Source organism: Petaurus breviceps, unplaced genomic scaffold (genome assembly GCF_028583685.1).
Source record: "Petaurus breviceps papuanus isolate PSGF00001 unplaced genomic scaffold, PetGlider_PUasm1.0 37, whole genome shotgun sequence".
Classification (NCBI taxonomy): domain Eukaryota; kingdom Metazoa; phylum Chordata; class Mammalia; order Diprotodontia; family Petauridae; genus Petaurus; species Petaurus breviceps.
In genome coordinates, this window is record NW_027186296.1 from 96,560,294 (window position 1) to 96,575,965 (window position 15,672).

General features: G+C 39.7%; 1 protein-coding gene across 1 annotated transcript in view; it reads right to left on the bottom strand.

The window, feature by feature from the left end:
• Nucleotides 1-3,611: 3,611 nt before the first annotated feature.
• SFXN4 (sideroflexin 4) overlaps nt 3,612-15,672 on the bottom strand; it is a 30,991-nt gene continuing 18,930 nt past the window's right edge. Inside the window, exons 11-14 of the mRNA XM_069099070.1 lie at nt 15,200-15,315; nt 14,165-14,250; nt 8,933-9,050; nt 3,612-4,638 (exon numbers count right to left, since the gene is read on the bottom strand). Of these exons, the coding sequence (XP_068955171.1) occupies nt 4,561-4,638; nt 8,933-9,050; nt 14,165-14,250; nt 15,200-15,315 (398 nt within the window). The 3' untranslated portion in view covers nt 3,612-4,560. The remainder of the gene's footprint in view (nt 4,639-8,932; nt 9,051-14,164; nt 14,251-15,199; nt 15,316-15,672) is intronic.

Here is a 15,672-nt window from a genome sequence, read left to right on the forward strand (position 1 = left end):
TTGTAACTTTATTCTGTAAGTTACACCCCCAAAAAGTTGGGACTTGGAATGACTTCCCAAAAGTCTCTATTCTGATTTCAAGTCAGACCATTTCTCTTCCCGAAACAACAGCAGCAAAAAGTTAATGTTTCCACACATTCACCTTTTCATCAGCCAAAACCTACATTATGTGAACATTCTCCACATTTTTAGTGTTCTCTGTATTTAACTGTTTTTAGTAGAGTCATCACAGTATCATTTTCCAATGTCTTAATGAAGTGTAAGGAAACCAGATGATGCTGGTTTCTCAGAGGTCATGCTAGTGATGCTGGGCCTTGCTATAAACTCTGATGTGTTCTAGCAAGCCATAAAGGCTTCGGGTATGGTCTTGGAGATGGCCTGGCTATCAAGGGATAATCCCAGGTAGGTTCAGAAAGGCTCATCACAAATAGGTTGGCCATAAGTGATGAATTCTTTGACCTTATCACATGGAAGTCACATTAGAATCAGCTGTTTTGTGCAGTCAAGTCACCTAATTAAAGACAAGGACAAAATCTTTGGGGAATTAGAAGAAAGGTAAAGATGAAAAAACGCTATGAACAAGTCTATTCAAAGAAGCCGTCCATGTCCAAAAATGGAAGGTAAAAAAAAAAGGTATAATAACCGTTTTTGCTAGAAATTTATGCAGTGAAAAGCCACAATGAGAAGACCAAAAGGACAAGAAAACCACCATAGTCAAACCAATCCAATAAACATTTATTAAACACCTACTACATGCCAGGCATTGTGCTGAGCACTGGGGATACAGCTAATAAAAAGAAAGACAGTAAATACGCAGTCTCCTTTACATTCAGAGGGAAGTGAAAGCCTAGAGCAACACCAGTGTAGAGTACAAAATCATTTTTAAAGCACTGTAATAACATGGAGTACCAGTGAGAGAGCTGTCCTTGGAGGCCTGTGTCCAAATCCCGCCTCTGATTCATACTGGCGAGTCACTTCACCTGTCAGGTTCTCTAGGCAATTCTAAAAGACAAATTTAAGATGAAGATGCTGTGCTGCATTTTTTAAGAGAATTTCCTCATCCTGGAGTTCCTGTAAAAGTGAAATCACCAGTTAAATTCAGTCCCTATACTGGGTAGTTGAGCACAGTTGAAGTTGATAAAAGGTAGTTGAAGCATAGTTGAGAGCAGTCAAAGCATAAAACAGTAGAAGCAAAAATGAATTAATAGATTGGCAATGGGATTCAAACAATTTATATCATCCTAGGAATATTTATATATTAAATTAGCAGGAGGAGAAAAGGTGATGGAATAGATTGGTCAACATTTTTCCAACAAGTTTCCTACCTGAGGGTCCCAGTGGCCCTAGGTGCTAGTGCCTCCTCTCCCTCTAATCCTTTGTACTGATTTTCCATATACTTACATGTATACATGTTGAAGACTAGAATATAACCTTGAGGAGAGGAACCATTTCATGTTACATCCCCAGTGACTAGCATAGTATCTGGCACATAGTAGGCACTTAAATGCCTGTCAAAGACATTGAAACCATTTGGTTTCACATTTGGACTGAATACTTCAGTCCCTAATATGCTTTATGAGAAGATTAGCTGGGACAAAGTATTCAGAAGCAAACTTCTGTACTGGAGGAGAGACTGATTTGAAAACACTGGAAGATCATTTTGTCAGATCTGTTAGGGAGAAGATACCAAAGAATGAAAATCATGGACAATACTACTACCCATAAAAAGATGATTGAAAGGATATCCAGCAATTGCTGGACTGTATGCTTTCTCATCTTTGTGAGACTAATTTTTACTCAATAAACTTAAAGGTACAAAGAATACAAGATCCCATTTAGATAGCTTCCAACATTTATAAAGCACTTGCTATGTGCCAGGTCCTGTGCCAAGGACTAGGAGTACCAAACCAAGCAACACAGCCTCTGCCTCCAAGGACATGGCTGGGATGTGGTTTAAAAACCTTATTCCAGCCAGGGCTGTGTGAAAGCTCAGTTTATCTGAGCTCAGTGTCTTGAGGTGGAGTCCAAGGATGGGAGGCAGAGAGATGGGAATGATGGCTGGAATGGAGGTAGTATGGTATGAGCATGGACAGGAAGTGGCATGGAGACCTGGCTCTGGTAGCTGTACGATACTTTAAATGATTTCAAGCTATTCCTTGACACAAATCCTAATTTATTTAAAAATAAATTTTTTGAAGTTTTGCCTTTTTTACTCCATGTTATTTTTACCCTAACTTCTCCCTTTCTTGAACCCTTGCTTATAAGAGAAAAAAAATTAAAAAAAAAAACCAACTGACACACTAAATGTGTCTCTATCCCATATTCCATATCTGTCATTCTTTACTTCTGCTTAAGGAGTAAGATAGATTTCATCATCAGTTCTCCAGGACAGAGGTTAGTTATTAGAATTAGAGCCTGATCACTTTTCAGTGCTATATGTGTGTGTATGTATGTATGTATGTATATATTTTACAATATTTAGGCACTGTGTATATCGTGCTCCCTGGACTTTGCAAACCTTAAAGCACCACATAAATGTTGACTAATAAGTATTCCCTTTTTTCTATGAATTCCTTGACACTCATTGTTTCTTGTGGTGTGGCAATAGTGTGTTTCATTCATTTACCAGTTCAGCCATTCTCCATTAATGAGAAGCCTGTTTCCAGTTTTTTACTATTATAAAAAGTACTGGGGCAGCCAGGTGGCGCAGTGAGTAAGAGCACCGGCTCCAGTGTCGGGATGACCTGGGGATCGAATCTGGGCTCAGACACTTAGCACCCACCCAGAAACACCTGGCTGTGTAACCTTGAGCAAATTAACTCCGATTGCTTAAAAAAAAAAAAAGTACTGCTATAAATACTTTATCATATATGGGACGCTTCCCTCAATCTTTGACTTTTGGGGGGAGAAGGTATATGTGCAGCAGTGGAATTGCTAGATCAAAAGGTATATGAACAGTTAAGTGGTTTTTCTCACCTAACTCCAAATAATTTTTTCAAAGATTAAACCAATTCACAGTTCCAACAAGAGTGTAATTAACATGCATGTCTTATAGCTCTTCACCTCCCAAACCAACTAGTTCCATCTTTTATCATCTTTCTTACTTTGAATTGCATGAAGAAAAAGCCCTCTTTAAAGTACACACACACACACACACACACACACACACACACACACACAATTCTTCTGATGATGCTGTATAATTATAAATCTTTGGAAGGATCAAAGTTTGCAGGTGGACCAAAGATGCATAAGCATAAATGGGCTGTAGACTAGTTCCAGTGACAGTCTACTTATAAGAAGTGGCATAAGGGAAGCTATCCAAGGAATGTGTGATCTGAAATGAATGTGGGCTGGTTCTGTAGGAAGAGTGAAAGAAACCAAATAGCTGAAGTGCTAAACTGGTATCCAATAGCTAAAAGAACTTAAAGATTGCCTCCAGCACCCTAGGCACATCTCTCTGGGAGCTTTATGGAAGAACATGGACAAAAATCATACAGGATGAGAAAACACAGAAGGCTTATAATCTGCACCATTGTGTGAATCTCAACACTGGCAAGATCATTGATCTAATTAAATATAAAAACTGAACACACACACACACACATATATAAAATCACTGAACTTGTATTTTTTCATCAGTTTGGCACGGTTTCTCTTACATGATTTCACAAAAGTCAATTTGTTCTATAGCATGAGTTGAGTACCCTTCTTTCCCAAAGAGAAGAAAACTGTTACCTGTTTGGTTATCAACTTGGTGGGTATTGGGTGTTTAAGCATATTATTACACCTAATTTTAAATCAAATGAAATTATAATTTATAATAAGGAAATTCATACCATTACTAATCCATTTTTCAAACACTGAACAATAGGTTTTATAAAAATTTTAATAGCAATTTCGCAGTAGTGTATATATATGTACATATATACATACATACATACATACATATATATAAAAATCCATCACAGGATAGGTGCAACTTCTTGGGGCTTGAATGTGTAAAAGTGAACAAATTCTCCCCTCCCCAACCATTTTAAAAAATATACATACACACATATAAACACACATATATCTCCCACCCAATGAAAATATACTTAATTTGTTTGACATAGTGATCTGATTCTAATTCCAGCCTCCCAGTAAATGAAAATTGCGCTAGAGTCAAAAAATGATATTAAGTGCTGGCTTGAGGATCCAGCTAAGGCAGAACAACTTTGTTCTTTCCTTCAGGTTGACTACTGGCATAAAGTATCTTGATCAGCTAGCTCTCCAGAGATTGAATGTAAAGTGTTTAGCAAACCTCAAGGTTGACCCATACCTCAAAAAAGATTGCTATCTGTAATACACAAAGACCCAAAAGCTTCACTGCCATCAACTTCACAAAGAGAGAAAAAGCATAAACATCTAAGCCTGAAATCTTGAGAAAAAAAAAATATTTTAAGGGAAGGACTTCTGGGGTACTCAAGTATGGGGTTGGCCTTCTCTAGGTATCTTCTCTAAGCCTCTGTGAGTAAGCTCTGTGAGAAGACAAGCCATGTTGAAATTTCAAACTGATCTTTAAAGTCCTCTATTATAAAAGAGATCTGTTTCCTCTGTCAAGGACTGGATTTCTGGTTCTAGAGAGGTTCGCTGTATCTGAAAAACAAAGACAAATTGGTAAGATTTACAATATAGTTTGTTGCCCTAGAAATCTAAGTAAACAAAACAAAGCAAAAACGACCTCCTTCTTTATAGAGATACTTTATTTCAAGATTAGCCTTTTACAAGTCTCACAAAGAAACCATGACAGTGTTTTAAAACATACTAATTAACATGAAAAAAGTCCATCTTAAATTTTTGTTTTTTTCATTCTTATTTGATAGTATTCCATATTATCAACTTAAAGTGTTTTAAAATTTCACAATGTCTTTGAGAAAGAAGGCTCATCACTGTGAAAGACTAAACCTGAAATAAAGTATCACTATAAAGAACAAGGTTGTTTTTAAAAACATATCTATACCTACACGTGCACGTGCTCTCTCTCCACATACATATGTATATATACACATACATACATAACACACACAATTCATTACTTCTAAAACTTTTAAAAACTTTTTGGTTTTTTTTTCTTGTCCACATAAATATATTTATATATGAATGACATGTATATTATATTTGCATTTATATTTCATGTTTCAAACAAGGGTTCGCCAGTAGGATAGCAACCTGCATGTAGTTCCCTGATGTAGCCATCCAGGATCTTGGAAAAGTGAGGCTACCCTCAAGGGTAAAGCAGTTTAAGCCACTGGCAAGGGCCTAGCTGACCACATCCTAGAGTTCCTGCATGGTCCCACAGTAAAGCAGAATAAGTCTGGGTGCCAACTTTTTGGGGCAGTGTCTTGGGACAAAGATGACAGTGGTGGGCCTACGTCCCTTCCAACCCCACCCCATTACAACCATCTTTATGTGCCTCTCTACAATGCAGAGTTGCCATGAAACAACCACTACATCCATTCCAGGGGCTGCAAATTCATGTTCTAGGCTGGAAAAGTTTTTTTTTTTTTGGGGGGGGGGGGACTTCTATAAAATTAGTGGCATGTCTGTTCAAGGCTGTCTTAAGGGAGAACTGGTCAAGAAGCACTGAGTGACATGTGGTCATAGAGGATAAAAATGGAGAGAGGAAGAGTCATCAACCTCTGTGAGCAGTCATATAATGACCCCTGCACAGTTCTTCCTGTCACTGACATGGTGATCTGATTCCAGCTTTCCCATAACTAGAAATTGTACTAGAAGAAAAAAATGATAGTAAATGCTGGCTGAGGATTCAGCTAAGGCAGAACAACCCAAGAAAAATACTTTGAGGGTTCTGTGCAATTTACTAAATATTATGCCAAAATGAAACCACATAACCTACAACAATCTTAACAATAGGCAAATACCAAAATGTTTGGGAAAGCCCACCCATTTGGGGTTTGTAGTCTGGGACTGTGAACTTGATTTTTAAAAATTATTTTGATAACTTTCAATATAATTGGTTGCTTTTCTAATCATAAGTATTTTATTTTATTTTATGTATTTAAACACATTATTCTGAGACAGGATCCATAGGTTTCACCAAACTGCCAAAGTATCCATGTGTAATGGGAATGCAAATTTGGAAGATCTTCCCTGCCCCTAGGCTAAAATGCACCTGAAGCCTGGGGAGGGAGGCTTGTTTTTCAGTAGATACTTCTTGATTGGCCAGTGAGTCAATAAAGTTGTTACATTCTCTGAGCCAGGAGAAGGCTATATAAGCCCTGATGTGTAGCTTTGTTTTGGGACTCACTTTGAAAAGTGTTCTGTGATTTGATCTGAATTCTGGGAAGCCATTGTTGAGAGTTCCCCGGCTTTGAAAAACCCAGATGTGGAAACCCAGATGTTGACTGGGTATGGATGTAATGGTTGGACAGTTTGGAAAGCTGTCTACTTGATCTGTTAATGTCTTGATAATTCTGTCTGTATATTTTGAAGTTTGGGGTGCTGACCTTTTTCCCCTGAACAAGGTAAACGATATATGTCTGACTGATTAAAGTAAGCTTGTTAACCCATTTTGAGTTGCTTTCCTTTAACAAAGCAGATCCAAGAACCTGTATGGGCAGCAAACCCTGAGGATGCGCTTGGGGTGCTTGCTGCTATACCATGATAGAAAGAAGGTAAGAACTCTTATCCAATTATATGAAGGACTAAATTCTAAAGAAGTCAGTGTGTGAAATGCAAAAATACCCATCTTACAAAGGGATACCTAGAAGTAGTTAAGGTAACATAGTGTATAGTGTGCTAGACTTGGAGACAGGGAAGTCTGAATTCAAATCCTGTCTAAGACACTTATTAGCTACCCTTTGCAAACCACTCTAATCTTTCTCAATCTGTTTCCTCATCTGTAAAATGGGGGTAATTATGCATCTAATTCACAGGATTGTTGTGAGGATCAAAAGAGATAATACGGGATGTCCCAAAAAGTCTTGTTGCAGTTCAAAGCTATTAAAGCTTAAAGTATAGTTATATATGTGTGTATGTATTATACACACACACACACACACACATATATATACATATACTAAAAGTTAACATATAAAGTTATTTAAACTTAAGTTTAACTTAAAGTTAAACACTTTGTATACCTTAAGGTGCTATGTAAAAATCTGAGCTATTTATATGGCAAAAAGTACTGGATCCTGGGGCAGCTAAGTGGCACAGCACTGGCCCTAGAGTCAGGAGGATTTGAGTTCAAATACAGCCTTACACACTTAACACTTACTAGTTGTGTGACCTTGGGCAAGCCACTTACCCCCAATTGCCCTTCCCCCACAAAAAAATTACTGGATCCTACCTTCCTTTGTCAGATAATAATCACTGACATTTACAGGGATAAAAAATATAGGAACTGCATTTCATTGGTATGGGGAACTTTCCAGGTAAGAAGACTCCCTCTAACAATGAAGGCTGGTTTCTACTTAACAATTTAGATGTCAGAGAATAACCTGGAGCAAAGGAGTCACACCCATGGCCCTGGGTTGCATGTGGCCACAACACTCCCTAGTAGGACCCAAACCAGATTAAGATGATATGATTTTCATATGCTGATGTATTAATTGAAAAAATTATAAACACATGGTTTTCTAAGTTAAGATGCTGTCTACAGGCATCCTTGTGCAACAAGAGGGGACTGACTTGCTTAAGTCCCATGTCTAGTTTATAGTGGAGGCAAGACATGAACCCAGATCTTCCCAGCTCTGAGGCTAGCTCTCTGTCCACTACACTACAGCTGCCTCTCTCTTTTTTCTCCCTTTCTCCTTCTCCCTAACAGTCATGTATGCATGTGTGCATACATGTATGGGTATACAATGCATGGATACATATACCAAATATACATGTATGTATCTATACTAATGCATTATGTATTAAATATATTATCTATAAATGTACTTTAAAAAAGTTTAAAAGTTTAAAAAAATATGCAACTTTAAAGTTTAAAAAAATATGCAACAGGTTAAGAGAAGTTACTCTGACTTACTTACAGTTAAACCCAGAGTATGTGTCATAGATGGGAGTCAAACCCAAGTCTCTTCTGGTTCCAAGTACAGCACTCTCACTATGCCACATGATCTCCCAGTGATGCTATATTTTAAAAATCTCTTATGCCTATGCCCATACTTTAAAAAGATCCCAGGAGTGCCACAAACCAATGCTCCCTCCAAGAATATTAATAAATTCTGACTTTCCTCTTATCCCCCACCCCCAATTTAACTTTGATGGTAGTGACGACATAAAATTCAAGATCACCATAACATGGTTTGCAGGGGACTGCACTATGGAAGAGTTGATACATCAAGCCTCTATTGTGGCCTTAGGTAATTAATAAATGTAATAATGACTAGAGGCAGCTAAATGGCACAGTGTATAGAGTACTGGGTCTGGAGTCTGGAAGACTCATCTTTCTGAGTTCAAATCCGGCCTCAGACACATACTAGCTGTGTGACCCTGGGCCCTGTTTGCCTCCATTTCCTCATTTGTAAAAATGAACTGGAGAAGGAAATAGCAAACCACTGAAGTGGTTTGCTATCTTTGCCAAGAAAACTCCAAATGCGGTCATGAAGAGTTGGATGTGACCAAAACAACTAAACAACATGAAGCAATGACTTGCTGGTGTAGGAGGAGATGGAAATGGAAGGAGAGCTACCTAGGAAAGTCAAGGGAATTTTAACACGCCACACATTTATTCATTTTAAAGTTTCTGATTCCTTCAATTCAAATAAGCAAACATTTATTAACTTCCTGGTGTGTTGAAGGTCCTGAGTTAATTGACAGGGAAACAATAATGAAATAAGATAGTCTGTGCTCTCCTGAGCTAGGACTCAATAAAAGTTGAACTTAAGTGATTCTCAGGAAATATTCAAAAGGAACTTACCTGCCCTGTCTGTGGAAACAGACAAAATGAAACTGGTACCATCAATCCCATTACCAGAAGAGTCACATTTAGCTTCATGGCTATCAGAAACTTTGGATTTTGATGGACAAGGTTGGTCCTAAGGAAAGAAAGTTACACCTCCTTAACTTTGCTACAAAATTATACTAGCTTCTGAAGCAGGCACTTTACAATTTGACGTAATAATATCAGTCATCAGTTTTATCATCTTCATTGCTATTTTATGTGAGTCTATTCCCATAGCACCACCAAACCCCACCAAATGATGTATACTGTAGCCCTAGTGTTATATTAGGTAACTCCATGTTCTGACCTGCTGCCTTTTCCTTGTTCATCTACCAGATTATGGGGAACACCTTTCTCAATTATCTAGAAACCAGAAGGTCCACCCTGAAGGTGAGGAGGAAGGATGCACTGGGTGGAGCTCCAAATAATGAGAACCAGCAGGTAGGATGTTTTAAAAGGTTATTATAAAGGTGGGGGAGAGTAGCCAAGGAAGGCATTGATGTGACTCAAGTTTCTAGCTACAGTTGTTTTTTTTTTTTTTTTGCTTTTTGGAGGGGGGGAAGGTAGGGCAGTTGGGGTTATGTGACTTGCTCAAGGTCACACAGCCAGTAAGTATTAAGTGTCTGAGTCTGGATTTGAACTTGGGTCCTCCTGACTCCAGGGTGGGTGCTCTATTCACTGTGCCACCTAGCTGCCCTTTAGCTACAATCTTTTAGGGCCAACGTTGAGTAGTCAAAGTATCAAGAAGACCTTTTCCTCATCCTTGTTTCTGATAAAGGAGGTAAGCCCATTGAATCTGACACCTTTTCTTATTACTCATCCTGGTTTAACAAATGAAGACCTTGGGTCAAGACAAAAAAATACAGGCCCATGTTGAACAGTGGCCTTGGCGGAGTAGAAGCATGACCTTCCTGCAGCTCCGGCTTCCACCCTCCCCAATCCATGTAAAAAGGGGACTCCAAACAAACTTTGGAGCTGCAGAACCCACAAAATGACACAGAGAAGCTAACCTCCCGCTGAGGACAGCCCGGCAGGCCGGCAGGAATCGGCCAGCGCAGCGCTCTCGGAGCCAAGCCCAGCACCATGCGGAGGCTTTAGCCCCAGGGCGGGCCTGACCAGCCGCCAGCCAGAGGGACTCCAGATCAGCAGCAGCTGTGGCCATTTCCAGATTTATCAATACATAGATGCGAAGGACAAGGTGAGAGGCCAGTGCAGTCTGGACTTTGGGACCCAGGAAGTGGGAGTGTGTGGCTTTTACCCCCGGAGCGAGAAACCGCTGAGACGCCAGCACAGCCTGCCAGCGCCACATGGCGGCTTCAGCTCCTGGCCTGCAGAGTGTAGGGGGACCAAGCACCAGTCTGAGGGGTAATCGCTCTTGCTTTAACCTGCTTGGATCTGGATTGCAGTCTAGGGTGGAGGTCCTGGGGTGTGTGTACAGCTTGCCAGAGCGTGTGGAGACCTCAGAGAGGGCACCCATCTAATACCTCTGGCAGCTGAGAAAACCCCAGCGTTTGGGACGAAAACTGGTGGCAGAGTCCTACTGTGGCAAAAAGCCCAAAAGTCAAATCATTGAGTGGCAAAATGAGCAGGCAAAGGAAACAAAGCAGACAGAAGATTCCAACGTTACACTCCTATTTTGGGGATAAGAAGGAGCAAGGCATGGAACAGGAGGAAAACAGTAAAGTCAGAACTCCTGCACCAAAAGCTTCAAAGGAAAATACAAGCTGGTTACAGGCCATAGAGGACCTTAAGAAGCAGATAAGAGAAGTGGAGGAAAAATTGGGAAGAGAAATGAGAACAATGCAAGAAAATTATGAAATGAGAGTCAACAGCCTGACTGAAGAAAATAATACCTTAAAAAACAGACTGACTCAAATGGCAAAGGAGGCTCAAAAAGGCAATGAGGAGAAGAATGCCTTAAAAAGTCGAATTTGCCAGATGGAAAAAGAATCTCAAAAGCTCACTGAGGAGAATCATTGCTTCAGAATTAGATTGGAGCAAATGGAAGCTAATGACTTTATGAGAAATCAAGATACTGTTAAACAGATCCAAACAAATGAAAGAATAGAAGGCAATGTGAAATATCTCATGGGAAAAACCACTGACCTGGAAAATAGATCCAGGAGAGATAATTTAAAAATTATTGGACTGCCTGAGAGCCATGACCAAAGTAAGAGCCTGGAAAGCATCCTCCAGGAAGTTCTCAAAGAAAACTGCCCTGATGTTTTAGAACCAGAGGGAAAAATAGGGGTTGAAAGAATCCACCGATCACCTCCTGAAAAAGATCCCAAAAAGAAAACTCCTAGGAATATTATAGCCATGTTCCGGAATTCCCAGATTAAGGAGAGAATATTACAAGCAGCCAGGAAGAAACAATTTGAATATTGTGGAAACACAACACAATCAGGATAATCCAGGATCTGGCAGCTTCTACACTGAGGGATCGAAGGTCCTGGAATGTGATATTCCGGAGGTCAAGGGAACTGGGATTAAAACCAAGAATCACCTACCCAGCAAAACTGAGTATCATGTTTCAGGGGAAAATATGGTCATTCAGTGGAATACAGGACTTTCAAGCATTCTTGCTGAAAAAACCAGAGTTGAATAGAAAATTTGACATTCAGATACAAGAAGCAAGAGTAGCATGAAAAGGTAAACAGGGAAAAGAAATCATAAGGAACTTATCAAAGTTGAACTATTTTTTTTTTTAAGCAATCGGGGTTGAGTGGCTTGCTTGGGGTTGCATGGCCAGTTGTTGTTTCTGGGTGTGGTGCTGGGTGTCTGGGCCCGGATTTGATCCGGGTCGTCCCGGCAATGGAGCCAGTGCTCTTGCTCGCTGAGCCACCTGGCCAAAGTTGAACTATTAACATTCCTACATGGAAAAACAATAATTGTAACCTATGAAACTTTTCTCAATAGTTGAAGGGATTAGAAATATATATATATATGTCTTTATATGAGGGTATTCGGGCATATGAATACATATGTGAATGTGTGTATATACGTTTACAGGTATACATAGATAGAGGGCACGGGACCAATTTAACAGGAAGGGATGATACTTAAAAGGTGAAATTAAGAGGTGAGAGGAATATAATGAGAGGAGATGGGGAGAGACAGAGTGGGGCAAACTATCTCATACAGAAGAGGCAAGGGAAAATGGTTACAATGGAGGGGAAGAATAGGAAGGCAAAAGGGAATAGGTCAACCTTATTCCTATTGAATCTGGCTTGAGAAGGGAGGGAAATACACACTAAACAGGGGATTTCACCCTCCAGGAGGATAGGGGGGGAAGGGGATGTGAGGGGGGATGATGGAAGGGAGGGCAGGCTGGGGGGGGAGGGAAGTTGGAAGCACCCACTTTTGAAAAGGGACAGGATCAAAGTAGAGAATAGAACAAGTGTGAGGTGGGATAGGAGGGAGGGAAATATAGTCAGTCTTTTACAATACATCTACTATGTTATTGTTTTGCATTAGCCACACATGTACAACCTATACTGAACTGCTTGTCCCCCCAGTGGGGGTGGGTGGCGGGGGGGGAAGGGAATGAATCTGGAATTGAAAGTTTAAATCAAATATTCAAATATATATATGTGAGTGTGTGTGTATATATATATATATATATATATATACTATTATTAATACCATCTTACATGTAATTAAGAAAAAAGATATACAGGCACTGAGGCATAGAGATCCACTGGAAAAGTTGAAACGGGTATGGGAGAAAATATGCGAGAGAGCAGATTGGAGGTGGGGATATCCTGTGGGACTGCTGTTTTGGGGGGATGGGTGGGGGGAAAACGGGGAGAAAATTTGTAACTCAAAATCTGGCGTAAACGAATGATGTAAATCAGCAGTTAATAAAGCATTTAAATTAAAAAAAAAAAGGAGAAAAAAAAAATGAGGAGAACAGTGGCCTTAAGAGGATTTAGTCCTAAAAAAGCTTTTGGAGATCGTGTGGTCTCCAAAGTGAGGAGCAGAAGACAGTATGGGTATGCGGCGTGACTCCTGATCCCGCCTCTGACTGCTAGCGCCTCCTTCCCAAATTACATCACATTTATTCTATTCATATACACTGACATATTATATACATATATACATACATGTGTATGTATATAGAAGTACATGCATATGTGTGTATATGTATGCTGTCTTCTTTATTACAATTCAAGCTTCCTGTGGCTAGGGATTATTCTTTATATTTTTATCCCCAATTCCTAACACAGTGCCTGACACATAGTAGGCACTTGATAAATGCTTGTTTATTGGTTGTTTTGTTTCTAACAAAACCACATCTACCTTTATTTCCCTCTCTGTCCCTCACTTTATTTTGCAAACACCCAAAATTCCTTCTCCTGAATCAGACATCAAGGCAGTTATAACTTAACCACTACATAGACATCCACAGCCATTGGGAAAAATTTAACACACACACACACACACACATACACACACACACCCCACCTCCCCTAGCATATACATTTCCCTCCCCTCACCAGATCACCTCACAGCTGCGGTAAGGGCCTCTCAAAGAGTGGGCACTGAGCAATAAGAAAGGCCCATAACTCTTTTCATCTCGAGTGGGACAAAGTAAATCATATAGGACAATCTGTCATGGATGGGTCATGGCTTTCATAATCGAATTCGTTCCATTATCTTTCTCCCAAACCCATTTCTCTTCCAAATTTCTTGGCTTTTGCTGAAGGCACCACCGTCCTTCCAGGGCCCAGGTTTACAATCTTCATGGCATCCTCAATTCCTCACTCTCTTTCACTGCACATAGCTAATCAGTTGCCAGATTGTGATGTTTCTACTTCCATAACATCTTTTGCATATGCCCCCTTCTCGCTATTCACTTAGCCATCATCCTAGATCAGGGTCTTTTCATTTCTCAACTAGACCATTCCAAAAGCTCCCTAATTGGTCTCCCTGCTTCAAGTCTCTCCCCTTTCCATATTATCCTTCACACAGTTGTCAAGATTATTCTCCCTACTCAATAAACTCCAGTGTTCTACTGACTTTAAGAATAAATGTGATATCATCCTTGTTAAATTTCTATTTTGTATAAGTTTTACAATGCACACAATTAGTACTATGGTAGCTAATGTATGTAATTTATATATAATACACACACATACATATACACACACACACACACACACATACTGGAGTGCATAATCACATAATCACTGAGTTAGCTCTTACCTTTCAACAAAGTTTGCAAAGACACTTGAAAGAAGCATTGAAGTCCCAAAGAGCAAACCTCTAGACAAGGCTGTTTCTCCAACTGCCTAAAGAAAATGCAAAGTAAAGTCAGGAAGCTATGCAATTTTAACACCATTCTAAAGTGACAAATTTTAAGTATCAGACCCTTTACCTTTTTTCTTCCTCTAAAGACTTTGGGTTATAATGGCCACTACTAATTATAGCCTTCAAATGTGAAAAAACAAAGTGGTTTTATGAAGTGAAGGCAACAAAGAATCTGCACCGTAAACATTAAAGTTTAACTATAGTGGTTAAAGCTCAAAGTCTTCTCTCTCTTTTTTTTTTGGTGAGGCAATTGGAGTTAAGTGACTTGCCCAAGGTAACACAGTTAGTACTTGTCAAGTGTCTGAGGCCAGATTTGAACTCAGGTTCTCTTGACTCTAGAGTTGGTGCTTTATTCACTGCACCACCCAGCTGCCCTCAGCCTTCTCTTTTCAACAAAACTTTTTCAGCAGACACACACACACACACACACACACACACACAAACACAAATTCCTACCTATGAAGCAATAGGAAACCCCCCCCCCCATCCCCCAGGGTCACTTGAATGGGAACTTCTTTCTAAAAGACTTAATTAGAAGGGAAGGCTGGGATCATTTAAGATCCAAAAAACTTCTAGTGGGATAGAGTCAAATCGTCTCAATTTAAAGCACAAAACAGAATAGGTAGGGAAATGCTATTGTTCCTTACTCTTTGTGTTGGCCACCTAGACCAGCACTGCCTGATTGACCGAAGCCTGGCATAATGCCAACTGTATTTGAAAAACAAAATCTCCTTGCACTTATACAGATAAACACAATGATAATTCACATCAACCAAATATCAGAACACAAAATGCAAAGTAATGTACCGGGGGGGGGGGAGGGGGAAGGGGATAAGAGGAGATGGACTTCCTCTCTCTTCTCAAAAGAGAATATTCAGTCCTTTGCATGAAGAGTTAGCAGATAGGAGAGCTCTACAATGGCCCACCTACCTTTGCCCCAGCTTCTTGTGACAGTCCTACAATATTCCCATTCTTGTCCATGACACGGATTCCATTCTGGTACTCATGGCTTCTGCTCACCACCACATTAAATGTACTTAAAAAGGCTGTAGTATTCAAAAGCAAAACAAAACATGGAGACTGTTTTCTAGTCAGCTAAATTTACCTTGGATATAATTTTGTCACACCTAGAACATGTCAAAATGCTCCAAACAGAGATATGTAGCAGAAATAACTGAATCTGCACTCTGGTCAACCTAAGAATTCAGTTAAATAACTATTTAGTTTTCTTATGATGCCTGTGTTTCCAGTCAACTGAAATATTTGATCATCTTTTTATCAACCTCTCAGGAAAATTGCCCTGAAGTTCTAGAACAAGAAGGCAAAGCAGAAATAGAAAAAAAAAAACCCACCATCACTACCTGAAAGAGATCCCAGCAGGAAAACTTAGAGGAATATCACAG